The sequence below is a fragment of the Ziziphus jujuba genome, chromosome 1 (genome assembly GCF_031755915.1).
Source record: "Ziziphus jujuba cultivar Dongzao chromosome 1, ASM3175591v1".
NCBI classification, from domain to species: Eukaryota; Viridiplantae; Streptophyta; class Magnoliopsida; order Rosales; family Rhamnaceae; genus Ziziphus; species Ziziphus jujuba.
In genome coordinates, this window is record NC_083379.1 from 1,427,487 (window position 1) to 1,455,000 (window position 27,514).

General features: G+C 30.6%; 4 protein-coding genes across 6 annotated transcripts in view; 2 read left to right on the forward strand and 2 right to left on the reverse strand.

Moving 5' to 3' along the window:
* Positions 1–104: 104 nt before the first annotated feature.
* Positions 105–1,525, reverse strand: LOC107403658 (transcription factor bHLH146). The gene has a single exon (XM_016010567.4). The coding sequence runs from the start codon at positions 978–980 to the stop codon at positions 273–275; it is 708 nt and encodes a 235-aa protein (XP_015866053.2). The 5' UTR covers positions 981–1,525; the 3' UTR covers positions 105–272.
* A 5,146-nt stretch (positions 1,526–6,671) lies between these two features.
* On the forward strand, positions 6,672–9,152 carry LOC107403653 (uncharacterized). Its single transcript, XM_016010562.4, has 3 exons — positions 6,672–6,995; positions 7,142–7,312; positions 8,756–9,152. The coding sequence occupies exons 1-3, from the start codon at positions 6,847–6,849 to the stop codon at positions 8,997–8,999; spliced, it is 564 nt and encodes a 187-aa protein (XP_015866048.2). The 5' UTR covers positions 6,672–6,846; the 3' UTR covers positions 9,000–9,152.
* A 565-nt stretch (positions 9,153–9,717) lies between these two features.
* LOC107403652 (nifU-like protein 3, chloroplastic) lies at positions 9,718–12,719 on the reverse strand. The gene is made up of 4 exons (XM_016010561.4): positions 12,409–12,719; positions 12,115–12,232; positions 11,053–11,351; positions 9,718–10,058 (listed from the first exon to the last, which is right to left on the reverse strand). Exons 1-4 carry the CDS (start codon positions 12,502–12,504, stop codon positions 9,867–9,869), a joined length of 705 nt encoding a protein of 234 aa, XP_015866047.1. The 5' UTR covers positions 12,505–12,719; the 3' UTR covers positions 9,718–9,866.
* Positions 12,720–24,827: 12,108 nt separating this feature from the next.
* LOC107403651 (uncharacterized) overlaps positions 24,828–27,514 on the forward strand; it is a 3,976-nt gene continuing 1,289 nt past the window's right edge. Inside the window, exons 1-2 of one of the 3 annotated variants that reach the window (XM_048469178.2) lie at positions 24,828–25,392; positions 26,844–27,094. In XM_048469178.2, the coding sequence (XP_048325135.2) occupies positions 25,380–25,392; positions 26,844–27,094 (264 nt within the window). In that variant the 5' untranslated portion in view covers positions 24,828–25,379. Of the gene's footprint in view, positions 25,427–26,843; positions 27,095–27,514 lie in introns of all 3 variants that reach the window. The other 2 variants (XM_048469181.2, XM_048469184.2) reach the window with 2 other exon arrangements.

Sequence of the window (27,514 nt, forward strand, 5' to 3'; positions counted from 1 at the left end):
ACTACCCTAAAAGAAATTTCTTGTTCAACCCAAAAAAACAAAAAAAGAAAAAGAAAAAAAAAAGAAAAAAGAAAAAGAAAAGAAAAGAAAAAGAGAAAGAGAAAGAAATGAAAACTGTTCTGTGCCGTAATATATGATTGCATTAATTTCCGTACAATAATATAGGTTCTACACTTCTACCTTAATGGAAAACTTAATTAATTTAATTATGGAAGCCAACAGAAGAAAAAGAAAATGATCAAATAGTAAAATATATATATATATATATATAATTAGTTTTCCACAAGACATTGAAGAATATTCACCTGTAGCTGGAGACAGGTTATGTAACTTGCTATCTCAGTGAGCAATTCAACATCATCACCCATCTCTTTCCCACCTGGTAATACCATTCTCAATTGTCTCAAACCATTCTTTATTGTCCTCTCCTCCTCCTCCCCACAATTATTCTTTGCTTCTTCTTCATTGCTTCTTCTTACTTCTTGGACTTGTGCCTCTCTAGTTGTCTTTGATATGCAGGAGTTTTTGTACTTTTTTGAAATGTGAATTGATGGTAGCATTGCATTATAATCATGTGGAGTAAAAGGATGGTTCAAACTCACAGAAGAATTATAAGCTGCATGGGAATTAAAGGCTAAGTGATGTTGTTGAAATCCACCTACATTATCAACATCCTTCACATTTCTTAATTGAAGCTGTGCTTCCAAAGAACGACTCCATGCAAACTCTTTTGCAGACACCGCCATCGCCATGTCCACCTCGAATCGAACCAGCTTCTCTAGCTGGTGACTAAGCTCACCAGCAACATTGTCACCATTTTGTTTGATTGTATTCGATGATGCTGATGAAGTCTTTTCATTGATCTTTTTCAGAGCTGGCTCCAAGTAATTCACATATTTTCTTGTGAAGGCGATTCTAAGCAGTTTGTTGCTTTCGAGTGAGTAAACTCGGTTTCGTTTAGTAATTTGCTTGTGCACCATTTATAAAAAGATGAATATGAGAAGGGTAGTTTGTATATAAAAAACACACACAGGACAACACAATTAAGAAGAAGAAAAAACAATGTGGGATTGTGGTGATGATGCAGCTGTTTGGGGAAGTAGTACAAAAGGTTATTATGAGAGAAATAGACTGGAAATTCTAAGTCAAATTATTGAGACGGGAATGTTAAGAAGCAAACATAGAGAGAGAGAGAGAGAGAGAGAGAGAGAGAGAGAGAGAGAGTATGTTGTTCTCTGAGGAATAGGCTCCACTGCAAGAAAAAATTGGAGGGCAAAATAAGCTATAGCTAGTACTTCAGATTTCTGACGGAAGCACCTGAGGTAACATTAAAGAAAGAGCTGGTGGATGGCACGTTTTATAGGTGTGGCAAAGTCATGGGCACACCTTATCTCACTTCTTGTTACTTAAAAACCAATAGAATGCCCTTGACTCATCACTTTAAACATTGAGAATCATACATTGTGACATGTATAAAAGATTGCTACTTATCCATCGATTCGATTTTAAAGTTAACTTATAATTGAGATGTCAATCCTAGCACACATTTACTACATCAATTGATATGATTCACAACATAACCTGAAAACATATTTTAAAAATATTAGAATATATGTTGGCACAAGAAAAACGAAAAAACAGTTAAAATAGAGGAAAATCCAAATAAGCTTTATTATCGTTTCAATGTAGCCAAGAGATGATTGTTGAGGGGGGTAATAAAGAGAAAGGGCAATGAGAGTTTTAACTAAAAGATTTAGTTTTGGAAAGATGTTCGGGGTGGTCAATTTAGAGAGGCACATGGCCTCACATGCTTTCTTTTGCCTTTTATATATACCAAATTAATAAAAGGACTCTCTCCCATGTGCACTAGGAAACAAAGACACCAGAGCCCCACTATAAATGCTCTCACATGACTATAGTAGTGCCTACTCTCCTTTTTTCATTGCCCCTTCTTCCACCTTCCCTACTGCTTCCCAACTTTTTCCCCTCATTTCAAATCAAAACAGCTCACTCTCCTCCTATTCTTCTACTTATATTTCATCTCTCCCTCTTTTTCCATTCCCCACCCTTATTTTCATAATTTTCCTTACATTAATTTGGTCTCAATTGAAACAAATAAGATTACCCCTTTTTGCCATTCCACTAGTTTTTTTCACTTTTGTAAAATAGATATATACATTACCCTATTTCCAAAATCCCCTAATTTAGACCATGGAAAGACAAATAAAAGAGTTTGATGCAATGCAGGCTCTAGGTACTCCAACAAGTTCTGATTGGGGAGCTATCAATAACAAGTTGTATGCAACGATTGTGGGGGACACGTATGCATGTGCACAAAAGTGAAGATTATTATACTTGTATACAGGCAATTGATACACCCTGTATATATAGTGAATGTTGTTTGTTGCTATGTACATTCTCTTATTCACGAGTCACATAAAACTGGGGCTATGATTATGCTCCAAATTTGTTGTTACTTTGTGCTCTTAGAAAGGCAAAAGGAGTTTGTATAGCAAATATCTAATATTAGTGGCCCTAAAGACAGTACAAAACTTGGGCTAGCTAGCTCTCTCAGATTATAAGGCTTATATTGAAGGCTAGATCAATGACACTGATTTTGACAGTTTTATTTATATATTTGCTTTTTCATTTGCAGCTGTAGTGATGCGTGTAATTTGTTTTAAGAGATTGAAGATGAAATTGAGTTTTTGTTGATGTGATGGCTGTTTGGCTGCTGGTGAAGCTATACAAGAAGCAGAAACTTTTTTCTGATGAGATGCATATCTTACAATATTATAAAGTTGATTTTTTTCCTTGTTTCTCCCCAAGAGTAAGGGAACAAAACTAATATATAATTAATAATACTTTTTCATTAAAAAAATTATGCATCAAATTCAATAAAATGATTCAGTCATGAGTCATGACTAGCTATAGACTTTGAATTTTTAGCCATCACATACCACCAAAAAAAAAAAAAAAAATTAGCACTCACAAGCATGATTCAAAAAGATCTAGCTATATGGGGAAACCTATATTTAGATATACAACAATTTCAAACATGATCTTAAATTTCAAACTTTTGAATAAAAAATATTCTAACCTAGAATATGTTCCCACTTTATAAAAATAAAATAATTAAAGCCATCTTAAATTTGTTTAGAATTTCAAATTTTCTTTATGGTTCTTTTTCCCAACTGTTAATAAATATAAAAAAATCTAAACTGCAGTTCCATCATGATAAAAATCCAATTAATGTTGATATAGCAATGGAAGTTGTTGCTAGAAATCACGGAATACAGCAGAACTTTCACTGCCACATAGTTATTACTATCCATTTTGCAAAATGACTTTTTTTTTTTTTTTTTTTTCCTCTCTTCCACCCTGAGATATGATCAATCAAAGATTTGGTTGGATTTAGAGGGACACCACATGAATTCCTTTCACTCATGAGAGGAAATTTTTTTGGTACTTTTTCCTATTCTGGACTCACCCTCTATGTGTATAGGTGGGAAATATTGTTATATATAAAATAGCATCACGTGCAACGCTATAGAGCTTGACAATATATTCAAAGGCTAGGAAAAGAGTTTGAAAAAGGTACAAAACAAAAAATAATAAGGGCCAGCAAATTCTCAACTACCCATTTTCGTATTTTTTTGCCTCTTAATGATAGGTAAGGATTGGTCCAACGAGTTCCAATTTAGATCACAAAACAAAAACCCTAATAATTACCTACCGATTATACTTTTTTGCTATGATCATTTAGAACAAGACATATTGGGTCCAGTTTCTTTAATCCAACAAAGTATCCTAGGAGGAAAAAGAAAAAACTTTTTTTTTATCACAAATACATGTCAGATCCCTATATTTTGATTAATTATTGTAAGTGAGAATACTTTGGGTGACAGTTTATTATTAATTTTAATTTTATTCAAAATTTGGAATCAATTAATTAATTTACACAGATATGGCATCCTAATGACTTGTGTTAAGGAAGCAACAATGTCGGTACCCATGAATCACATACTATATTGTATCAATTATGGAAGTAGATTATTGCATATGCTTTTCTCTCTTTCTTTTTTTTTTTCTTTTTCTTCCTTTTTGTTTATGAGAAAATAAAAGACAAGAAAAACGTTATAATCAAATTGTCATGCTCTACTTTTTTCCTTCTTCAATTCTTTTTAAGAGTTGAGGAAAAAAAAAAAAAAAAGGCTTAGCAGTTAGCATCATATATTGATATTCCATCTAAATATCTAACACACACAAACACATAAATATTCTCTCTGGCTCTCCCCTTCTCTCTCTATGTATATACAGTTTTACCCGGTTAGGAGCTTTATTTCCATTTTATATTCGATACTAAATATTATTACTTTTTAATTAGAATTTTAACATTAAATAATTAATAGACATATTAATGCGTTCTATATAATATTGGACATATATTCATAACAAATTATTTACTCTATATCTATACGTATTAAAGATGGTAATTTGGATCATAATATAGCAACACGAAATAAATAAATTTGAGTTTATCATAAATGGATTCGGATCATAATCAGATCAACTTGTTTAATATGATTATTAATCGTGTCATTTTCGGATTGATCCATTATGACCAATTTATTAAACGTGTTAGTTTTAACCCGATATAATTATATACCTATTATAACCTATTTAAATTATGATTTTACCCATAATACATTATTTAATAAGTAAAAAATATTATAAATTAAAAAAACTTTATAAAATTAATTTTTTATTATTACTTTTTTAAAGACAAAACTTTAGAAATAATTTTTATTATTAATAATTTAATTTTCAATAAATAAGTTAATTTTTAGGTTAACATGTTAATATTCAAGTTAATAAATTAATAAGTCAATACGACCTGTTAAAATAATCATGTTAAACGGATTGTGTTGAGTTGATCTATTTATAAACAGGTCGAATTAGTATTTTAGATATCTGACATGATTAATAAACAGGTTAGATTATGATTGAAAATTTTTGATATGTTCATTAAACAGATCGATACGAACCCAACACGTGAATACGAATTGCTACCCCTAACACGTATATATATTTATTTATAAAAAGGATTTTCATGAATGATGAAGGCTTGTTTTTTTTGGAGTTAAATTACTTCTGGATCTTGTAGTCTTAAAAAGGTTTTAATGTGTTACTTTTAAGTCTTAAATTTTTTAACACCTTTCAATTTTTCTTTTCCCTTCTTTTTTTTTTTTTTTTTCTGTTTTGTTTTTTGGTGTGAAGAGAAATACTTCAACATTTGTTAAACAATAATAGAAGAATTGCACTGAACGAAAGGAACTGAAAAACCTGAACTCTCTTCCACCAGTATTTCAGTGTACTCAGCCGAGAAAGCTTTTCTAGCTAATACGAGCAGCCACGTCTATATTCCTATTAGAGAAAAATATATCTAAACTGATCCAAACTCACCAATATTCTCTTAACCTCTTACACCAATATTCTTGTAACCCCCTTCAATTTTATATGGTTTGATATTGTCCAAAATTTTTTTTGAGCAACTGATGTATAGTTAAAGGACAATTTAAGATTTTCTATGAAAAGAAAAGGACAATTTAAGATGAAGCATAATGATATAGAAAGAAAAGAACAAGAGGATCTTTTTTTTTTTGCGGTTGGTGAAAAGAACAAGAGGGGGGGTTGTTAGGTGATCATCTCCCTGTCAGATTTTTCTCTAGTTTATATTTTTATAATATTATTACTTCTTTGGTATCCGTAAACAGCCCGAGACTGAGATCTTAGGTCAGTAGGCAAGCTCTCCTCCTGGGCCAACCCACTTTTTGACGTACCTGTGTTGGTTGGCCCACTTTGTAAAGGCTCCATAAACCCTTTCTAAATTTAGGCCCACGTTATTTGAGTGTCCAATTAGTGTTTTCGTTTTATTTATTTATTATTTTAAGTTCGTTTTTAATCTTATTATTTTTAGTTAGTTCTTGAAGCTTTCGCATGTTATGTCTTGCATTCCATGCTTCTCAGCATTTTTTTTTTTTTTAAAAGCTGCATTCCTGCTTGTTTTCGTGCTCATTTATTTATTTATTTATTATTTTTCAAATTATATAATTATTTATAAGATGATTTGATATGTTCTATTAACAATATACGACTAAAAGAGTGAAAAGTAACTTAATCAGTTAATCAAATAGATCCTAATATATACATGATTTTTCCTCCCTTTTTTTTTTTTTTTTTGGTCTGAGGATTGTTATAACTGGTATATTGAGAAAAAAAAAAAAAAAAACTTAAGAAAGAAGATTTTGTGACTAAAAAATGCCTTTATCATCGTGGTCAGTATGTAGTTTTTTTTTTTTTTTTTTCCCCCTTACTTTTAAAGAGACTAAATAGGTAATTAGAAAATTACAAGTGTGTCTCAATTTAGTATTAAAATGAATCTTCACCTATGACATAATATCAGATTGTTCGCTTTATTATATTTTTATATATTTGTTACAAATTTATCAAAAAAAATTATATATTTGTTACAAAATAAAATTGACCATTGACATTCATATGAGCATTATATATATATATTTATATGAACAGGAATAAAAATGCCACTGAAACTCTTTGAAACAAGACATTGGTACATAACCACGTGGCAATATGTGAATCAGAAAATGAACGATGATGGTCTTGTTTGGGCAAGTCAGCAGAAAAGAAAAATCTCCATTTCTAGCAAAAGACATTAGAAGAAGAAAGGATAACTGAAAACTCAGAAAGAAAGCTTGTAGCAGTTAAGGTGTGAGAAACACCGACCAAGTCCCAAGTTAGTTCACAATTAGCAGAAAACCAAGAATGTCCGTAGCTTCATCCCAGCAGAGCTTCCTTGCCAACGCCCTCTATTCACCAACCCACAAGCTTAAAACCAAGATATCCACTTCAACTTTCACCATCTCATGCAGATTCCCACCAAACCATGACCCCAAAGATTCCAATTCTTCCAGGTCTGTACTAATACCGCTATTTTCTCAACTGGGTTTTTCTTAATTTCACTTAGCTGTGTTTTGATTTCTTCTAAAAGTGTCTGTTTACTAAAAAGTTTTATTTATTTATTTTGTTTTTTCCTTTTTGGGGGCTGTGAATTGCATAGAAAGAATGAGAACCAATTGGCAAAACTGGCAATGGTTACACTGGCTGCTGGTGTGTTGACATTGGGGTCGGTTCATGATGCATCGGCGGCAAAGTCCGGCGGTAGGGTCGGTGGCCAGGCGTTCCGGTCTTCGGCTCCTAGGTCAGCTCCTAGAGCCAATAATAATTCAAGGTAAATTAAATTCTACTTAAACTTTTTGGTTCAACTGCTTATGGGGTTTGAGTTTTATTCTGATTTTGGTGTTACCTACTATTAATGATAATTGATAGAAATGTGCTGGACTTGTTTGGTTACTAAATTTGCTTTGATGAGGAAATTGTTGTATTGAAAGGCTTGATGAATTAGTATTGGATATTGAGCATGTAACATTTAAAATTGAATTACCCGTTTTCCATTTTCTGTCGTTCTGTGGGAAATATTATTAGTTGTTATATGTAATTTTTCACTCATATGTTTGCCTTTTTTGGGGCAAAAATATGTGAGGTGTAGGTAGTGAATTTAAGGGCCATTTGCATGGAAAAGTTCTTTCCCTGGCTGGAAAGTACGAAGTATAATTGTTATGTATAATTTTGTAATCTTTACCACGAACTGCTTTATAGACTGGAATTGTTAAAAATTATGTTCAAAACTTCTGTGCTGTTAGTTGTTCACTCTTGAAGTTTGAGCTTCTGTTTTCTCTTAATTTAAGTTATAATCTCTGAAATTTTAAGTTGCTTCACAGTTTATGCTTTCCCTTCTTACAATATTCTAGTGGCACAAGCATATGATTCATTGGCAAGCAATTTTTCCAAAGCAAAATTCCCAATTGAACTGGATTTAAAGTTTGTAATGGTGGTAGTGGTTAAGATATTTTTTGGGAGTTTAGTCAGTATAGAATAGAGAAATGATGATAAATCTAAATATCATTTCAACTTTTTTACTTTGTTAAAAGCATGCTTGTGTATTAGGCCATACAAAAACCTACACTGAAATATATATGGGTATATACATGTGCAACTTTATGACAATTAGGCTCGCTTAAACCAGTAACAGTTCTAAGTTTAATAATTTTCTGCTATTAGCTTGTTTTCTCAATGTTAGAAAAGCGGTGCACAGTCTTGATCTAGATTTTATTGGCATATCTTCAATAAATCTAAATGAGTAAGGATGGTTCGCTTAATATACAGCCTGTGGATCTGTATCAGATAAATGAACTCATCGATATATTAAAGGAAAACGATCACTATTGAACTTACTGATACTGTAGTCTTTGTTTAAATCATGTGCTTGTGACTCCTTTTCAATGAAGTTTCCTTCCGGTCCTGCATTAAATGTTTCATCCAATTCCCAATCATCTTCATATTCTGATATATGGCCCAAGTTGAAGTGAAAAATCTGAATTTTTGATATCTGAATGGTGGGTTATATAGTAGTTATGTTTTGTTGAGTTCATAAGCTTGTTTCTAGGATTATGTTTTCATTGTTGCTTAAATAACAAACGGACAAAATTTTAGCACTTACTCTTCATAGCTTCAGTTTTTCAGATTCATCATTGTTTCTGTGTATGCATTTAATCAGTTGGATATGCAGGACTAGACAAAGATTTGATAATAGTGACTCGTTTTTGTTTGGCAGGACCAATATTTATATAAATCCTCCAGTGGCCCCTCCTTTAGTTGGAGGTTATGGGTATGGATTTGGTGTACCCTTCTATGGTGGCTGGGGTTGGTCGCCATTTTCGTTCTTTACTCCGGGCCCGAGTGTTGCTGTTGGCATTGGTGGTGGGTTTGAAACATTTTTACTCTTCGTATTTCTTGGTGCTCTTGCTGCTGTTGTGAGGAGATTTGTTGGACCAAGAGAAGAAGATGATGATTATTAATAGACAGACCACTTTTTGATACTAGTCTAATGTCACAAAAATACTCACTCCTTGGCTATGATGCATATCTAGCTTCCTTGTATAAATATGGGAATATATGTTTTTGTAATGCCTGCAATTATAATATGATGTAATTATGTTTTCAAATTTAAACTGCTCTTTATCCGTTTGAATTGCACTTGCCAGCTTGTTTATTGATTTGCATCAGATAGAGCAGTAGCTAATTGATCAAGCAGGAGAAAAGATGCAAGAGTTTTTGGATTCACCTCCTCAACTGGAGTGGGACGTGAAAAATGGAATCAAATATGGATATGAAAGATCAAGAGCACGCTTATCGAGCATGAATTTTCTCTCAGCCTTATATGCAAAATTAATATGATAAATTTGTTTAGCAGATTTTGTATATTGTGTCATCCAAAAAAGGTAAAACTTAAAACAAATTTGTGGTAAAGAAGTTGATACTCTTCCCATCGTTCATCTGATTCCATAGAGATAAGCTACCATGAACAAATCTACTCAAGAAAGAAGAAGTGAAAGTGAAAAAGAAATTAGTTTTATAGGATTTCGAGTTCAAGGCACAGTCACTGTTTTGTTTAGGGCTTAAATTACTAACCGCACTCTGCTTCAACTAGAGGATAATATTAATGGGATTTCACCAGTACTTATCCTTTATAGCCATTAGAGTGACATGAATCAGCAAGAATTAATCCACAAAGGAGAACCAAATAACATATATTAACATCAAAATCAAAACTTTTGAAAGGTAAAATGTTTAATTACATTATTCCTCTATGAATAAACTGGATGTGAAAAACTATTTCCCTATTCTCTGCTTTACAATATATAACTGTATTTCCGGAGGATGTATCATTCTATCAGCTGTACAGCTGCAATGGCAGGAATTTTTTCCCTCAGTTTTTGTGTTAGTGCAACCCTGACTGTCATGACCCCAGCTGCGGGTCCACTTAGCCGAACTTTGACAACATAGTCATTGATTTCTTCCAGCTCAAGTATTCCACCTCCAGTGCCAGCAAGATAAGGTCTAATCTCGGCAAGAACCTGAAAGAAATTATCTCAAGTACTCAATGGTTGAAATTTTTTTCTTCTACAAAATTTCGAGTTGTCATAATACATGATCTGTAAAATAAACTTTTGTTTCAAAATTACAAGCATATGAATGTTAAATACTGCTGGATTTCTAAAAGCAGCACAAATAAATAAGTTTCCTGTAGCGAATAAGCATTGAAAGCAAGATCGACGACTTCAACATCTAGACATTTCATTTGACTAGTTGATGCAGTCAAACTGGCCTTGTGGATTCCAGAGGATGAAGATTTTTAAGTTTAGTCTAATGAATTTTGAAATGAATATCCAGCACTTGTATACAAGCTGTAAGTGCTGGTTGACAGAATAGATGATATGTTAACCAAACCTGACAGAAAATGTATAATCAAACATGATCTAATAATCTAGCTAAAAGAACTGTAAGACTTGTTATTTTGCTATGAATAGTCAGCACTTGTATACAAGCTGTAAGTGCTAGTTGACAGAATAGATGATATGTTAGCCAAACCTGACACAAAATGTACAATCAAACATGATCTTATAATCTAGCTAAAAGAACTGTGAAACTTGTGAATTTTGCAATGAATAGCCAGCACTTGTATACAAGCTGTAACTGCTAGTAGATAGAATAGATAGTGTGTTATTAACACCTGACACAAAATGTATAATCAAACATTTTCTTACAATTTAGCTAAAAGAAATGTGAAACTTTAATAAGGCAGCTTATTTTCCTCCAGCATGAGGAAGGAGATCGCAAGTTTAATTCACATATCGTTTTTAACTTTCACTCTAGTTTGAAAAATGATGCTTCTCCTAAACACAATAAACTGGAAATGTTGGCCTAATATCTTTTGAAACAACGCAAGCCTTAGCATATGAAACCTTTATGACAAAACTATGATTAATTTTACTTATGGTATATATCATGCCGATGCGTAAAAGAGGTACAGGAAACCCTGGAATATTTCCTGGGGGTAATTGGTCTAACCTTTTCGACATTCTCCTCATTTAGCTCAAGACCTGTCTCAGTATCCAGGATCTGCTCCACTTCCATGATTTCTGGTATTTTGTCTCGCAGTCGAGTTTCAATTCCCATCTTTAGTGTCATTGTTGAACTTGGGCACGAACCACATGCTCCTTGCAGTTTTAAAATCACAACAAGGCCATCTATTTCATGTAACGCCACATTTCCTCCATCGGCCATCAAGCCAGGTCGTACCTCGTCCAAAACCTTTTCCACATTTTCTTCGGTTAATGGAAGTACACAGCTCGGTGATACCACAAGTCCTTCATCATTTGGGAACCAAAAAAAAAAAAAAAAAAAAATTGAAAATTGTGTTCAGACTTAATCTTCCGACAAACACTTTGTGAAGCACGTTATCTGAAGTTGAAATGCCAACACAATGAGACTTTCTACGCAATTTGTAAAGATACTAGTACTGCTAGAAACCTACCAAATTGTTGGCAAATAAGATATAAGAAACACGAGAAAAGTTTGAAATCGCTGCGTTCAAATTGATCTGGTTAAATGAGATTCAACTCAAGCATTTTTTTTCTACAAAATGAAACAATAACTGCTCTCTTGTGATTTCCAAAGAATTCCAAGGAAAAGAATTGAGTTAGAAATGACATGGTCTTTCACTTCTTGTCAATAACCTGAAGGAAAGTAATGGCATGTACGAATTCTGCTCATTGTTTAGCTTATTTGTTTACGTTCAATAATCAAGACGTGAAGTCCAAAAATTTCATGTGCTTCGCAAAAGAGTTGTAATGGTAAACTTAAGGCATCATAGATAGTGCACGCCCACTGGGCATAATCATGACTAAAACTACCATTGTAGATTGGACCATATCGTCTATTTCATCAAACACTTTGAAACACAATACATAAAGAGTTATAGAGCTAATATATATATATATATATATATATATATATAAATATTCAAATAAAACATAAAAGAAAAAGAAAGAAACTTAATTTACACAAATTCTATCAATATCACAGAGTTTGTAGTTCCACATAAATAACTTGAGAAAAAAAAACAACTACCTTCTCGATTTCTTGGGGCATGATTGGAACTGAACTGGAGAAAGTGTCTGCTAGAGAATTGACCTCTAAGAAAACAATTGTGTTTTGAAGAAAGTCCGCTGGAACCAAAGATGGAATTCTGGCCAAACATTTACCCCGAGACATAACCCCATTAACGAAACTTGATAATTCAATATAAAAAAAAAAAATAATAATAATAATAATAAAAAATCATGAAACAGTGAATATATATATATATATATACATACATATATATATATATATATATATATATGGGGGTATTCAAAAGAGTACCTTGATTAGCAGTGACAAATGGGAAGGTGAAGATGAAGGAGATGGGTTAAAAGACAAGGCAGTGTTGGTCGGAGATGGTGAGAATGCACCCACCATTGAATGAGAGTGGGAAATCCACTACAAACCAGGTAAATTCCCACAAGATAAAATTTTGGCTAAAGTTTACCAACTGGGTTTTTGTTTTTCTTTCTCTTTGTATCCAAAAGATTCAATCTTTTTTCTATTCCATTTTACATTTCTCTTTTCTTCTGCTGCTTCCGAGGGAATGCTGATAGGAAGCAAGTTTTGATTGGTTGGTGAGTTAAGCCTGCAGTACTGTAGTGGCAGTGCCATTTTTGTGGATAGAATGAATCCAAGTTGCTACTGCCAAACGAGTAAATGAAGCCACGTGGCACTTGGAATTTCGGAAAATGGACTTTATCAGGATGGCTCTTAGGCCCAAACTGAAATGCTCCCATTTTGAGCTTATTTCCCATTTTTTGGTAATCCTCCAAGACTCCCAACTACCCACTTAAGTCTTAGCCCAAAAAGTACAAGGCCAACTCATTCCTTGTTTGTGAAAAATATTTTTAAAAAATCATAGTTGTTGATTACTATTGATTAGGATCCTCAGCTTCTCCTTTTTTTTTTTTTTTTTTTTAAGTCTCAACAGTTGATCTTCAATTTAATGGATAAGATAATATTATTTACAATAAAAATTTTCAAAAAGATAATATAATTCATATTAGACATGTATTAATATCTCTTTTTAGTATGAAAGAAATAATTATTAACAAGCATTGAAGATTAACAAGTAGAGGATTCAAATTTATCTTTTAGACATATGTTAACTTTGTTGGTCAAGCTAAAGACCTAGCTAGATGTGATCATTATCATTTCGACTGTCCTCTAAAAACCATAGTTATTGAGTTGGACATGCAATTATTCTGATAAAGCTATAAGCCTTTTGTTTTTTTTTTTTTTTTTTTTTTCCCCCAACCGATATTTAGGTTAAGGTAGTACAACAATTATTCTTTTCCAAAGTAATTACCAATATATATCCCCTAAATTTAGGAATTAAAGGAAGATTCTATTGCGATAATATTGTCATTTGTGTTGTCTCCAAAAAGACAAACCATCACCAAAATATTGGGTTTACATGTTTTTTTGCAAAGATGTTAAAACTGTTTGTTCGTTGGGTCCTCTGAATAGTACCAAAGATCTATTATCCATTCAAAACGAGGCAGTTGCTACTACAAAGAACAACCTGACAAAAGAGTTACAATTTGAGTACATGGGGGGATGAATGTTTGGCCTTGACCCCATTAAATTTTATCAACTATTCTTGCAATAATGTTGGAGTTTGGGCTGCTTTGTTAGGGCATTGTAAAGCTTACACCAAAAACAAAGAAATTGTGGCTGATTTAATGTTACTAAGTCATAAGAATGTGATTTTGCTTTTTGCTGCTAGATTTGCCTTGGTAATGTGAATTTCTATGACCCTACACTAAGTATTTAATCAGTCTAGCTAGATTTGCAACCATATATATATAACTAGCTAGCTTTTCTTTCGTGTTCAACCAGCCTATATAGCTAGTAACTTCCTCTACTAACTTTTCAAAAAATTAAAAGAGGATAAAATTATAATAATAAAAATGTTAACTATATTAGTAATTTCAAATCATGGGCTTTGTATTTTTGTGGTTTGTGGCTGTGGAAATTAATTAAGATATGGCAACTCTCTATATCACCATCCAATCACCAATTAAATTCCTTTCCTGTCTTTCCTAAATTATAATTTTCCCACTAAACAAACAGATCTTCTATTGAGCAATGCTATCAATCTCAAGATCTTTGTTTGTTGCCTTCCTCATTTCTTAATTCTGACTTGTCCTCCCAACCTATGTATCTTCCATGTGATTATGCATCAACCTACTTTTTCTGATCCATTTTTAATTGGGTAAACTAAATATATAACTCTCAAAGGGTTTTTTTTTTTAATTTTATTTAATTTTATTTTTTTTTAAATTTGAAAACACATTTATATGTGTGCATCAATACTAGCTTAATTTTTAAATCTCAACTTACAAAAAATTACAAAAAAAGAAGAGAGAGAGAATAAAAATCATACTGTATAGTCTTTTAATAATAATGCAAGGTCTTGCTGATTAATTTCCAACATATTCATCTTCCTTTGTAGTTCGTACAAAATGATAAAAAATAAAACTAAGGAAAACTAAAAAGAATAAATAATTTATAGAACAATAATTGAGAGGGGGGGCAGCATGATAAATGTAAACAACACAGAATGACAAAAAAAAGTATTCGAACAACGTGGGATGAGAGGATATCATAGTAAATTAAGAAAAGGTTATTGGATCCAGAGTAGATAAGCTTTGGCCCAAAAATAGAGAGATTCCTTGTGGTCTTTTTTGAAAACCAAAAAAGCTTTATTTTATATTATTTATTCATTTTTCTCTTCCACTTTTTTTTTTTTAAGAAATTTTTTTAATGGGCCATTTTTTTTTTTATTGGTTAGGAAGTCATACTTCGAATCTGATGCATTGAATGTGGGAAGTGAACTGGTGGCAATGGATTTCAAAATTTTCAAGATTGATGCCTATTAGAATCTTCTCTTCAAGTGTGAGCCGTGACCCCTTTCTTTATTCATTTTTCACAACCAAAAAAAAAAAAAAAAAAAATCCTTTAAAATTGATTTTTATATAAAAATAAAAAATAAAAATTGGATAAGAAAATTGAAGCTATCTTGCAAATAATTATCTTATTTCTTACGTTTTTATTTATTTATTTATTTTTATTTTAGAGGAGAAAAAGTGATTAAACTCTGATTTCAACACAATCCCGGTTCGGTGGTCCCGGGACCCAACTCAGGTGCTCCACTGTACCACTTGTAAGGTTGATTTCATGAAAAGGTCCTGGAATAATGAACTTATTTTTCTATATTCATTTTTTTTTAATAGCACTTTATCTTTCTATACATACATACATACAGACATGATACACATATATACATTTTTCCTTTTTCTTTTTGCCTTTTTTTTTTTTTTAATTTTTCTCTTCTTAGAGTTGTGGGCTCTGCCCTCTATTATTTTCAGGAAAAAAAAAAAAAGGAGTTGAGAAGTCCAAAAAACCCAAAACCAAAAAAAAAAAGAAGATAACAATTAAATTAAGAAAATAAAAAGAGATGGAAAATAATCTAAAAAAATGAGCACAGAAGAGAGTTTTGATATTTTATTTTATTTCATTTTATTTTTTGCTTGAAGAGAATTTTGATATTTAGCTGTATATAAGTGGTAACATGAATACGAGGAAGATGATATTCTATTTGTTGTATTATTTCTGGTGAATCAATCACTTTTATATCAAAAACAGAAACATAATCATATAGATATTAGATACAGATGAAGACGCAACCTTGCTAATTGTTCCTTCATCAAAGTACATGCCCATTTGCCTTACGAAGATGCATGTTAAGCTTAGAGAGAAACTGACAGATTTCTCTTTTATATATGTGTGTGTGTGTGTGTGTGTGTTTTAGGATAGACATCCAAATTGCTAGCTGCATATGTGGTTTGGTAAGTGGCTTTCACATTCTAAAGAGATGCCAATTTAGAATTGATGCGTCTCTAAAACTCTAATAGTACGAAATGGAAAATTTTCACTAAGATTAATTAATGTGAAAAACTAAATCAAGAAGAGAGTCAATTGCTTTTATTTAATATGATCAAATTTCAAACTCTCCTAAAAAGAAAAAGGCCCACGAAGAATCTCAAATAATAATCAAAAGAACTAATCCCCAAAACAAGTCAAATCACAAAGTGACCATTAGATCTTGTCCACTTGGATAAAACAAATACATGATAAAAGAGTAATGAGATAGCTCCCCATGGTTGGGTAAGTTACAAGTGTCATTTGAACCATTTGGACCCCATATAGGACATATAAAACCATGACACATAACAATTTTAGGTCGTATCTCACCAAAGATAGCTTTGTGAATGTGACCTTTGATGGATCTATGGATCATGACAACAATTAATGTGGTTGCCATTGGTTCAAATTCAAGCTAACAAGTATAGAGGGAGCCAATTATATTGGTGGGGTTTCGTTTGGTGGGGTACACCATGGATGCCACGATGATCATGAAGTACATGGTCCTAACCAAGCAAAGACATATATATATATATATATACATATATATTCATTCATTCTCTTATTTAATACGTTAAAACTTTTGGAGTATCCATCAGGATGATGAAGTTCAATTTTATTTATAGTGTAAATACAGCTTGTAAGTTGTAATCTTTAAAATAGATAATAAAAAGAGATTAGCCTTAATATATAGGTTAGATTCCCAATCATGGTATTTATTAATTAAATGGTTAGACTTATCACATGCTGCCAAAGATTTGTTGTAATATACTTATCCTATCATATGTGTGTCTTTCTTTATCTTATTATTATTATTATTGTTATTGTTACATAATTAATACTTTAAGATTTTGTTTGGTTCATGGTATGAGTACACATGATCCTTTCCCTACATTATTGATGTTCTCTCGTCATTGTCTTTCATGGTAAAGAATTTCTTAGACACTATATATCTAGTCTTGGATGTAATAGGTAAGTTTGCTGACTAACTGTGAGATACATGTATAATAAAGGATTTAAGATTTAGTAGAATATCTATCCCATCTTATACTTACTTAGATAAGAATAAAATATGCAAATCATAAATGGTATTACAGCATTTATTTTTATTTTTTAATCTTAAAATTTAGTAAGGAAAAAAGAGCTTTTTAATGACTATTACCAATTAAACTGTACATGGTTTGTAGATCACACTCGATTTTTCCATTAAAAAAATAAAAAATTTATACATTTTTTAATCCCCATTTAATATTGTATGGCATCAAAATTATGTACATTATAAGATGAGTTAAAAAACAACTAGATCAAAACTGGATACATATATATATTCTATTCAAGATATGATATACAATAGATAATAATTTGGCTTAACATTCAATTGAAAAACAGTACGTCATAATATTATTCTTAATTTGTTAGGTTTATATACTAGTTGATTGGTTTATATTTTGAGCAACGTAAATCAATCTTCGTTTGTGTTATGGACATGTTTCAAGTACAGTTAAGAATATTTTTGATAATTAATTCAATAAGGTAGTGATAATATATATAATATATATATGTATATATATGTCAATGTTAAATGAATATTTTGATTGTATATGTATAAACGTTTCTATGGAAAACATATATTTTCTGTTTTTATTTTCTTGTTGGGAACCGATGCATCATATATATTATTGGCAAAATGAGAAACATGTGGGTTTGAATCACTTGATGCTTATTAATTAAAAGAGGTCAATGGAAATTTATTTTGTCTGTATATATTATGTATGAATAACCAAAAAAATTTGATGAAAGAGTACTCATGAGGTGAGAAAATACGAAGTGCGCATAATTGAGGTTAAGAAAACGGAGCCCCTTCTTGATTGCTAAATCATTAGGTACCTTTTAAGATAAACTAAACTGGACATATATGTATCGTAATTGGGCATAGTTGTGAAGTGAGAAGTTGCTATTGATTATGATTTTTTATTTTTGAATGAGGGTTTCTAACTAAATACCATTGGCTAAGCATTTATAAAGACAAAATTACTGTTTCTTACAACATTCATCCGCGTTGAATCTTTACATTTTTAATCTAAAGGAAGAAAAAAAAAGTTCATTCATCGAGAAAATAGCTTTACTAATCCCATTTCTATATACACTAGGGTAAAAAGATTTTTGGATGACATATTTTTGTTTGGTTTGAGGCCCCTTGAGAGTAGAGAAGGGAGATGATGATGATGATGATGACAATGGAAGGTATTGTTTACCAAACAACTGGAAGGTGTCAGGGGCAGAGAGAGAGAGAGAGAGAGAGAGAAAGTAGGGCCCATTTATATAAGGGATTGTGCCTCAAATAGGCTACAACGCGTGCTTATTCCAATCCAATCAACAACATGAGATGCCAAGCTTTTTTTTTTGTCTTCATTGTTCACTTTATTTATTTATTTATTTTTTCTGTACGTATAAGGATAAGTTTTATCTTTCATAACATATTAACAAAGATACATAAAGATATATGTATTATTTACCGAAAATAAATAATTAAATAAAGATATATGTATTTTTTTGTAATATAAAAATATATATGAATTTATTTTGCGTGCTGTCCCCCACCTTTCATGAGAGTCAGCAACTTATTTACATCTCCTTTTCCTTCATTATATATCCCCTTCCTTTTGGCCATAATTGCACATATGCATTCGATAAGGGTGTCTCAATACCTTATACATTAAAAAACCTATTACAAAAAAAGTTTTAGGTCATCATTAATATACAAAATGGTTATTTCTAATAATAGAAATATCTATTTATATAAATTTTTAAAAAAATAAATATTCATATTCATATGTTTAGTTATTATTTTGAATTGCATTTAATGTTTAATTATAAAAAAAAAAATTTCTTCTCAAAAAAATCAAATTTGATAAAAATTAATTAAACATGTATTTTTAATTTATAATAATTAATCTCGATTTAAATATATTTTAAATATGATAAAAATATTTATACTTCAAATGAAATAATATATAATTAGCTCTTTGAAAAAAATAAAATTTTTTTAAAATTAGGAAATAAATATTCCTATGAAATAAATATTCTTGAAATCTCAAATATACAAAACATAATAAATAGTCCATCTTATAAAAATATCATTCTATTTCTATATCTGTTTAACTAAAGAGATCAAATTAATCCTTGAACAGTCCCCTGTACAATCAATATGATGTGTTTTTTTTTTTTGTTTTTTTTTGTTTTTTTTTTTGACATATCAATATGGCGTTTGTTAATTGAGCTTTTATCACTAAAATAATATATACAGCAGTTAAACTTTTAGTGCTTAACAATAATGAAGAGCTATGAGACTAGCCAATGGAAGTTAGGGGGCTAACTATCTACTATATATTTTTAACTAATTTTGAAGCAATGAATAATCTACTTGAATAAAGTATGCATATAATAAGTAGTCATCTGAAATTTTTACAGTACTGATCTCAGACTAAATGTGAATTCTTGATACATAGCTTATGAAAATGCATTGATTTATGGTAAAGAAGGTGTATATTTTGTAGGTCCCTTTTTCTTTTAAATTAATTTCTATGTAATAATATATATTTATCTTACCTAGAAGGGGTTGAGTTGGATCATATTGTTTTGACGATCTTGCATATAAAAACAATCAGTCAAACATGTTACAATGCATGCATATCCAAAACTGGACAAATACTATATAGTTTTTTTTTTTTTTCTTTTCTTTTCTTTTTCTTTTGCACCCGACAAATATTAGAGGTTACATGGATGTTTTAGATACGTGGACATATATGCTAATTGAGTTGTCTGACAGGTCCAGAGTTTATCTAGTGGTCCACTTACTATTATTAAGAGAATCAGTATACTTCAATTGAAAAAAATACTTTGTAAATTGAAAAAAAAAAAACAAAAGACTTTAAAAGCCGAGTGTATAATCTTTTGAAGGCACCAAGCTAGTTGTTTATTGTTATTATTATTAATTTGGTTACTCGGCTGCGTCGCAGTCAAATGCCACAAAGTTGTCGCTTCATAGAAAAGGTAGGTGTCAATTAAGGAGAAAATTAATGGCAAAAAAAACATCAAGGAAGAAAATTGATTCCACTTGGTAAAAGTGGTCTTTCACAGCATTACTATACCTTCCCTATTCATTGCGGGTTAGTTATTCATTAGCACCGATTTAGCTTAAGAGCATTTACAGAATTAGGAGTAATTAAATAAGTGCTAAATAACATTAGAGGAAATATAAACAAAAGTAGTTGTAACAAATTACAAATGTGCTTGTCCCCTTTATTTAGGATATTCAAATGCCATTTTCACCAATGTGAGGCTTGATAGCAAAAAAATTATTTTTACCTGTCGTGGGGGAAGATTCATGATAATCTTTAAATTAAAAAGATGCCAATTCTTTTTAACAAAAACAACATTATCTTTGATTTATAGAATATAAATTAACAAAACCTAAAATTTAAGGGAAAGAGAGAAAGTAAGATTAGACATTTTTCTTTTTGCTTCAAGAAGAAGAAACATATTTGGACACATTAATATTGTCCAATATATAAATATACATTTACAAATGATGTGTTAGATATGAAAGCAAGTGCCTGTGAATCAAATTGGGTTACTTACAGTCAAATTTTGTTAGACACTGCTACAAACTAATTAATAATAAAATAAATGAATGGTATAAATACGGATGCGGTGACGTTATGATGTGAAAGAAGCATTTCGATCGAAGTTGATACCAAAGTGATGGCAGTCTTCTTCCTCATATCTATATATATATATATATATAGATATAAATCAACGAAAACTGACAATTGCTTGGAAAATAATTTATATAAAGCTCCACCAAATTAAACAAAATCACATAGGAAATCACAACGTGTATACTCCAATAAGAGTGGAATTGGATTATATAATCTCACACATTTTCTAATTTATTATAAGGTTGTTGAAATTGATTGTCATGTGGATGGCTGACTTTTTGACAAATGGTAATTTACTAATTAAACCATCTCAAGAATATGAACATTTTCAAATGCTGTTCTATCAATTTCATCTCATTTAAGCAGAGTAACAATATATATACATATATATATATATTCAACATATTCTCTCTCTTCTCTTTCATTATCAATTTATAACTTTTTTTTTTTTATATGTAAATTCATTTCATTTTAAATTTTAAATAGAATCCATTAAAAAATAAATTTTAATAAACAATATATATGAATAGATATTATACTATCTAAAATTCAACATTTTTCAAATCTCTTGACACATAAGCTCTAATAAAGAAAATAATTGGAGATACTCTTAATATTTTCTTTTGGCTTTGGGGCCAGCGAAGAAGCTATAGACTTATAACAAGAATCGAAGTAAGCAAATTAATTTTACTAGACGTACTTCCAAAATAATTAAGTTTTAATTTATGTGGGTTTTGAAATTTATAGAGTGCATGATCGGTTTGGTTTGCTTTTCTTTTCATGGCTTTGACTTCTGTTATTTTTACAAATATCGGATTGATTATGACAAGTTTATATTTGTTTTTTTTTTTTTTTTAACTATAGTCGATTGCTAAAATTTGATTAATACACCATATTAATTATGAATTTTTTTTCTTAATTTAACATAATTTCCCGTGAATTTAAGAGCTATTTTGGTACCTTGGAAAAAGTTAAAAAGAAAAACCATTTTGACGAACTCCATGAATTTGTATGTTCGGGCTGAAAATTGACTACAATTTTATCTTATTATATATTCTAATTATCCCGATCAAATGGTTTCGAGTTTATTTAAACCATTTCACAAAAAAATAAAAATAAAAATAAAAATAAAAGAGTTTATTTAAACCAAGCTGATCATGGCTAATGACACAGACTGCTACAATCATTCCCTGCCATATATTTGATAAGAAATTTTTTTTAGTATTTCAAACACGAAACCCAATATACATTTCACGAGATCCAAGCAGCCCTTGTATTATTAATTTTATATGATCACAACGTATTTAGCTTAGGGAGAAATAATACATAATATACATATATATATATATATATATATATTGACACACACACAGCTTTTTATTCAAAATTCTAAACAAATTTTTGTTTAGAGAATTCATCATATTATTAATTTTTTTCTTTTTAAAGTTATATTATTTATAATAAGATGAATCCAGAATAAATTTTTATTTAGAATACCTACCCAAGAAACTCTTTGTATGTATGTATATATATGCGTGTGTGTGTTTTAAATTAGGACTATTATTCACGTCAATAATCTTTAGAAGAAAAAGAAAATTGAAGGTTGAAAAATATGTACAAGAACCAATTAAGTGAGATTTTATGTTCTTATTGATAGGGCCAAGCCAACAGACTATTCTCCAAGGATGAGATAGATCTCGAATTCTCGATCGGTCAAATTTATCCAATTCTCATAATTACTATTATTATTTTTTTTGCTTATCTAAGCATAATTTCACTGTTCATGTGGTTCAATCATTTGGATCGGACTATATCTTAAATTCTCCCATATATATAAATTAAGATATCTATATATCTATAGTAATACATATGTCACATCTAGTCCGAAATTCCATCGCTATCAAACCGCCTTGAAACCCAACTTCACACGTCATTTTAATCAATAGTTAAAATCTTTGGCGTGCTCATAAAAGAAATATCAAATTTCTCTATCGTTATGTATGATAGGGATGCAAATAATAAATTAAACTTTATGAGGAAAATAAGAATATATTATTTTATAAATTAATTTAAAACAATTTTGAACACTCCTAGAAAATATTTTCACAATAATAGACATGATTTTCTCATTTCATTAATTATATTTCAAACTATCTAATGAGCTTATATAAATATCTTAATGATGTATTGACGTTACAACCAATCAGATCTGATGAGAGCCTGACACTATCCATATATATATATAAAACAGAAATTCACAATACGTAGAATATGACAATAATGCATATGATACATATATTTACGTATGCATATGTACATGATCAAGCATTAGTATGCAACGGCATGTTCCTTTATGCTCATGCATGCATGAATGTGAAGGCAAATAGAAAGGGATATGTGTATATACATATATATTGAAGGTGTTGATGGAGGATGGGGCACGGAGGACATAACCCCATGCTAGCATTGGGATACTGGGGGGAGACAATAAACAAGTAGAAGACAAGGAAAGCCATGCCCACAATTTATAAATTATAAAAGGCAAAATTATGTATTATATTGTTTAGAGGGCATGTGGACATGTGTGGTTGTGATTTCCCCGGATCACAAAACTTCTTTGTATTTTCAAAGCCAAATTTGTGGGATTTTTAATTGCTTCAGGACAGGTATGTTTTGGCCCTTTAGCTTTTGGACGAAAGCGATATGCCTGGGAAGTTCCCTTTTTGCTCATCTCTAATCCACATTTTTTTTTTTCTTTTTTTTCGTTTTTGAAAAAAAAAAAAATAAAAATTTCTTTAATAATTTTTTCACCTTAATCATAACCATATGAGATTTGGGTTTTATGGATAAGTGGTAAATTTTGTTTTCTGGTAGTGTTCAAAACAGTAGAAAAATTCGAAAAGAGCAATGATAAGCTACAACTGGAATTCAAAGGACCTATTTAATAAGATATTTTATACCGTTTGTCACGTATGCAGGGAAGCAATGTTACGTGTAATGTAAGTGGAAAATAAAGGACGAAAACTGTTCCATCAAATTTTGGTACACACGAATAAATAAAACTAATTCTCGAAATTTTAATCTCAAAATTGATGTTTGATTGTTTATGTATGACTGTTAATTGTTTTCTCTCTTGAAGTCAATGAAAATTACATTTATAAGATATTTTCAATGAAAATATCCGCCCCAAGTTTCTTGGATCCAAATCCAACCTTATCGTAAATGATGGACGACATAAACTTTTTTTAATTACTATTTTTGAAGGACTTGGTTTTAATCCATGAAATTAGACAGTACTAAGAAAATTAACTTATTAATTTTCAAACCAAAAATTAATCATCAAGAATCTTTTTGACATTTGACAAATTTGGGGAGTCCACACAGTTACTGCAAGCTGTTCGGTACCTGAGCAGGATGTGGATGTTTCACATCCAAATGTCCCTTTTAGTATTATTATATAATAGAAAAAAAAAATATATATATATATATATATATGAATTATGGAATACCAACACCTGAAAATTTTGTACCTTTGATAAAATCTCTGAATCATAAGGCTGGATCAGATATAGGTTTTTTCAGTACGGAGAGAATAATCAAATGGGGCTTCATTGAATTTCTATAAATAAAAAATTAAAAAACGAAAAAAAAATAATAATAAATATATATATATTAAAAAATGGGTATTATATTGTAAGAAGGAAGCACACAATGTTTCCATCATTCATCATGGGATATCTTGATGTCCTGAAAGACTTTGTCTGGAATATCTTGCTCACTGGCCTACCTTGGCTCTTGTTTAGGATTGTCATTTGGTTTTTATTTTCTATTTATTTCAATATATTTTTATATAATATATATATATATATACACACACATTTATATATAAACATTGTGGCCCCTCTTCTTTGACCTTCCTCCCACCATGTTACAGCACATCACAAAATATATATACAATTACTAAAAAAAAAATAATAATAATAATAATAATAATTAATAAATTAAACAAATTCATTCCAAATACAAATTTAAAAAAACCAAATATTTAATCTCTCTCTCTCTCTCTCTCTCTCCCCACAAAAATATATCACACACACAAACCCATATACACAGACACACATATTGCAAATTCACCAAGCTCTAAATTTTTTTTTTTTTTTCTTCTTCTTGGCCTCCCCAAAACTTTCACAGGCTGTCATGCCCTTGAATTATTAACACTATGATTATGATATATTTTAAAGGCATATTGTGGGGGGTTATTCTCGCTTTGTTGGGTCTTCTCCAGTAAACAATTTTTTATACTGAAGGATTACTGGTTTCTTCTTCTTTTTTCTTTTTTTTCTTTTTTTGGCCTGCCAAATAGATTTGCTGGTGTAGCGGTGTCAAAGAATCTTCTCTGAATTCCCATCACAGTTGTCTGCTTAGATTGCTCCGTCCCCGAGTACGGAAGAACAGAAACATGATTAATTGAGAGAAATTATTTGGGTTGGTGATTTTTCTTAAAGAAATTTTCCCAAGTTTTCTAGCTTCCCAATCAAAATTTATACCAGCTTGTATGGTTTGATGGAGTAGTATTGGCATGAAGGTGGGAAATTTTCAATGAGCTACAGAGGTGAGAATCAAAACCCGGACTCTCTTTTTTTCAGGTACGTTCTTGAATCATAACAATATGATTCTCAAGTTGAGCTTTTCATATATATATATATATATATATATGATGCAAAACAGTGTTCTTTTTGCTTGGTTTGAGAAAATATTTGAAGATTTTGATGATTCTTTGAATCCTATGTTTTTTATGCCTTGGGGTCCAATTATGATGGTCTTTCACTGTATTGGTTATTTTCTATTGTTTAGATATCAGCCAAAAGATTAAGAGGGTGAAAGAGATTGTTCAGATTAATAATCAAATAGTTGAATTCATGCTTTTCAAACTCTTTATTTTTATTTTTATTTTTTTTGGGTTACCTATACTTATGGTCCCCTTAATCTAGATCTCATTGATATTTTTAATTTTTGTGTTTGCTTTCAAGCACTTTGATCCTCTACTGAACTTGGTCAAATAATTATTTTTATCTGAATATTATTATGGGTGATTTCATCATGTGTGGGAAAGCCAAAAGAGGGACTTTTATCTTCAAGGAGAAACAGGAAGAAGTGGACACTTTTTAGAGAGCAATTTGCCTGAAAATGAAGACCACTGTTATGGCCAATGATGGTGTAAGCATAAGTACATTGAGATACAGAGAAGGGGCTTAAAAAAAAAAAGAAAAGAAAGAAGATAGACCCACTTCCCATTTTTGGTCTCAAAAATTGCCCACATCCCATTTTCATTTTTCTTCCTCTTTCATTGTCTGACTACTGTTTGATTACACTTTCTTAGCTTCATCTCTAGCTATGCAATTTCTCCACCATTCTTTTTGTTCCCTCTTCAATCTCAAGACCTCTGAAAAGCCCCTGTTTGTACCAAACTAATCTTACTCCTCTGAATAAAGCCTAGGCTTGTGAACTATATGGGGAACCAATAAAATCTTGGTAAATATATACAATATAAAGCAAAACCTTTTTTTTTTGAGTAAATTTGAGAAAATGTATGTTCCACTATATCCAGGATTGGATTTCTAGCAATTTGGTTGGAGATTACTTCAACATCATATACATATCTATATATATATATATATGTATATCTCATCTTTTTTTTTTTTTTTTTTTTTTTTTTGGCTCCCTTCCTTTTAGGTCTTTGGTGCTTAGATGTAAAATAGGACTTGTAGACTTGGGCTAGGGTCAACTAGCACTCGGTCTCCACCTTCACATAGTGCCTTCACATATCACACCAACTCCACTGAAAAAATTAAATAAACAAGAAGATAATTAGAAAAGTGAAAAATAGGACAAAAACAAAAACTTACATTAGTTTATTCAATGTTTCTTCTTCTTCTTCTTCTTTTGTTCCCCTTAGACAATTTAATTAGAGCAATGGTTCTGTATATATATTCTTTCCAAAAGTACTGTAAATTGAGATCTCTTAGTATTATTCATCTTTTAACATTAATTCTTGGCTTGCAGTTTGTTCAGGTATGGGAACCAAAATTGAATACGCCGTCAATCTATTAGGGACCTCACCAAATAGCAACAGCTTTACTGTGCATGGTGTGGATGATTGGAACTATTTCTTGAACACTGGGCTTAAGGTGAAGTCTCGGAGGAGCAAATTGGAGAATAAGATTCACAACTTCATGGATAGGATGCTTGGCAAGCACAATGTCGATTCCATTAGAAGGACAATGCAGATGCATGAAGATATCTTCAATTATCAGGTAACACATATTTCTCTATCTATATAATATATATATATATATATATATATATGAATCCTTTAATCCTTAAATTTCTCCTTAAATTTTTTTTTTCTTTTTTTTTTTTTCCTTTTCCTACTGGGTGTTGTCGACCTATTTGTTTTGGACATCTACGTAGGATATATTATTGGTTATAAGACCATCGAGATTACTGGTAATAGGAAGTTATTTCCCAAAAAAAGCTGGGTGATCGACGCCTAGTATAAATAAGCTGCTTTAATCCTTATATATACACATATTTATTTGTTTTGGTGAAATATACACATTTTGGTGAAATATACACATACTTATTTATATATGTATATGTATATGTATATGCTTCCCACTCTTCTTTTGAAAAATCTAATATGTACTACTTTAAATGAAGATTAAAGATTAATA

Coding starts and splice junctions, on each gene's coding strand:
- LOC107403658 (XM_016010567.4), bottom strand. CDS start 980: ATGGTGCACAAGCAAATTACTAAACGAAACCGAGTTTACTCACTCGAA.
- LOC107403653 (XM_016010562.4), top strand. CDS start 6,847: ATGTCCGTAGCTTCATCCCAGCAGAGCTTCCTTGCCAACGCCCTCTAT. Junction 6,996..7,141: donor AAAGATTCCAATTCTTCCAG/GTCTGTACTAAT, acceptor TGAATTGCATAG/AAAGAATGAGAACCAATTGG. Junction 7,313..8,755: donor AGAGCCAATAATAATTCAAG/GTAAATTAAATT, acceptor TTTGTTTGGCAG/GACCAATATTTATATAAATC.
- LOC107403652 (XM_016010561.4), bottom strand. CDS start 12,504: ATGGTGGGTGCATTCTCACCATCTCCGACCAACACTGCCTTGTCTTTT. Junction 12,233..12,408: donor ATTTGTCACTGCTAATCAAG/GTACTCTTTTGA, acceptor ATGTTTGGCCAG/AATTCCATCTTTGGTTCCAG. Junction 10,059..11,052: donor ATGAGGAGAATGTCGAAAAG/GTTAGACCAATT, acceptor AATTTCTTTCAG/GTTCTTGCCGAGATTAGACC.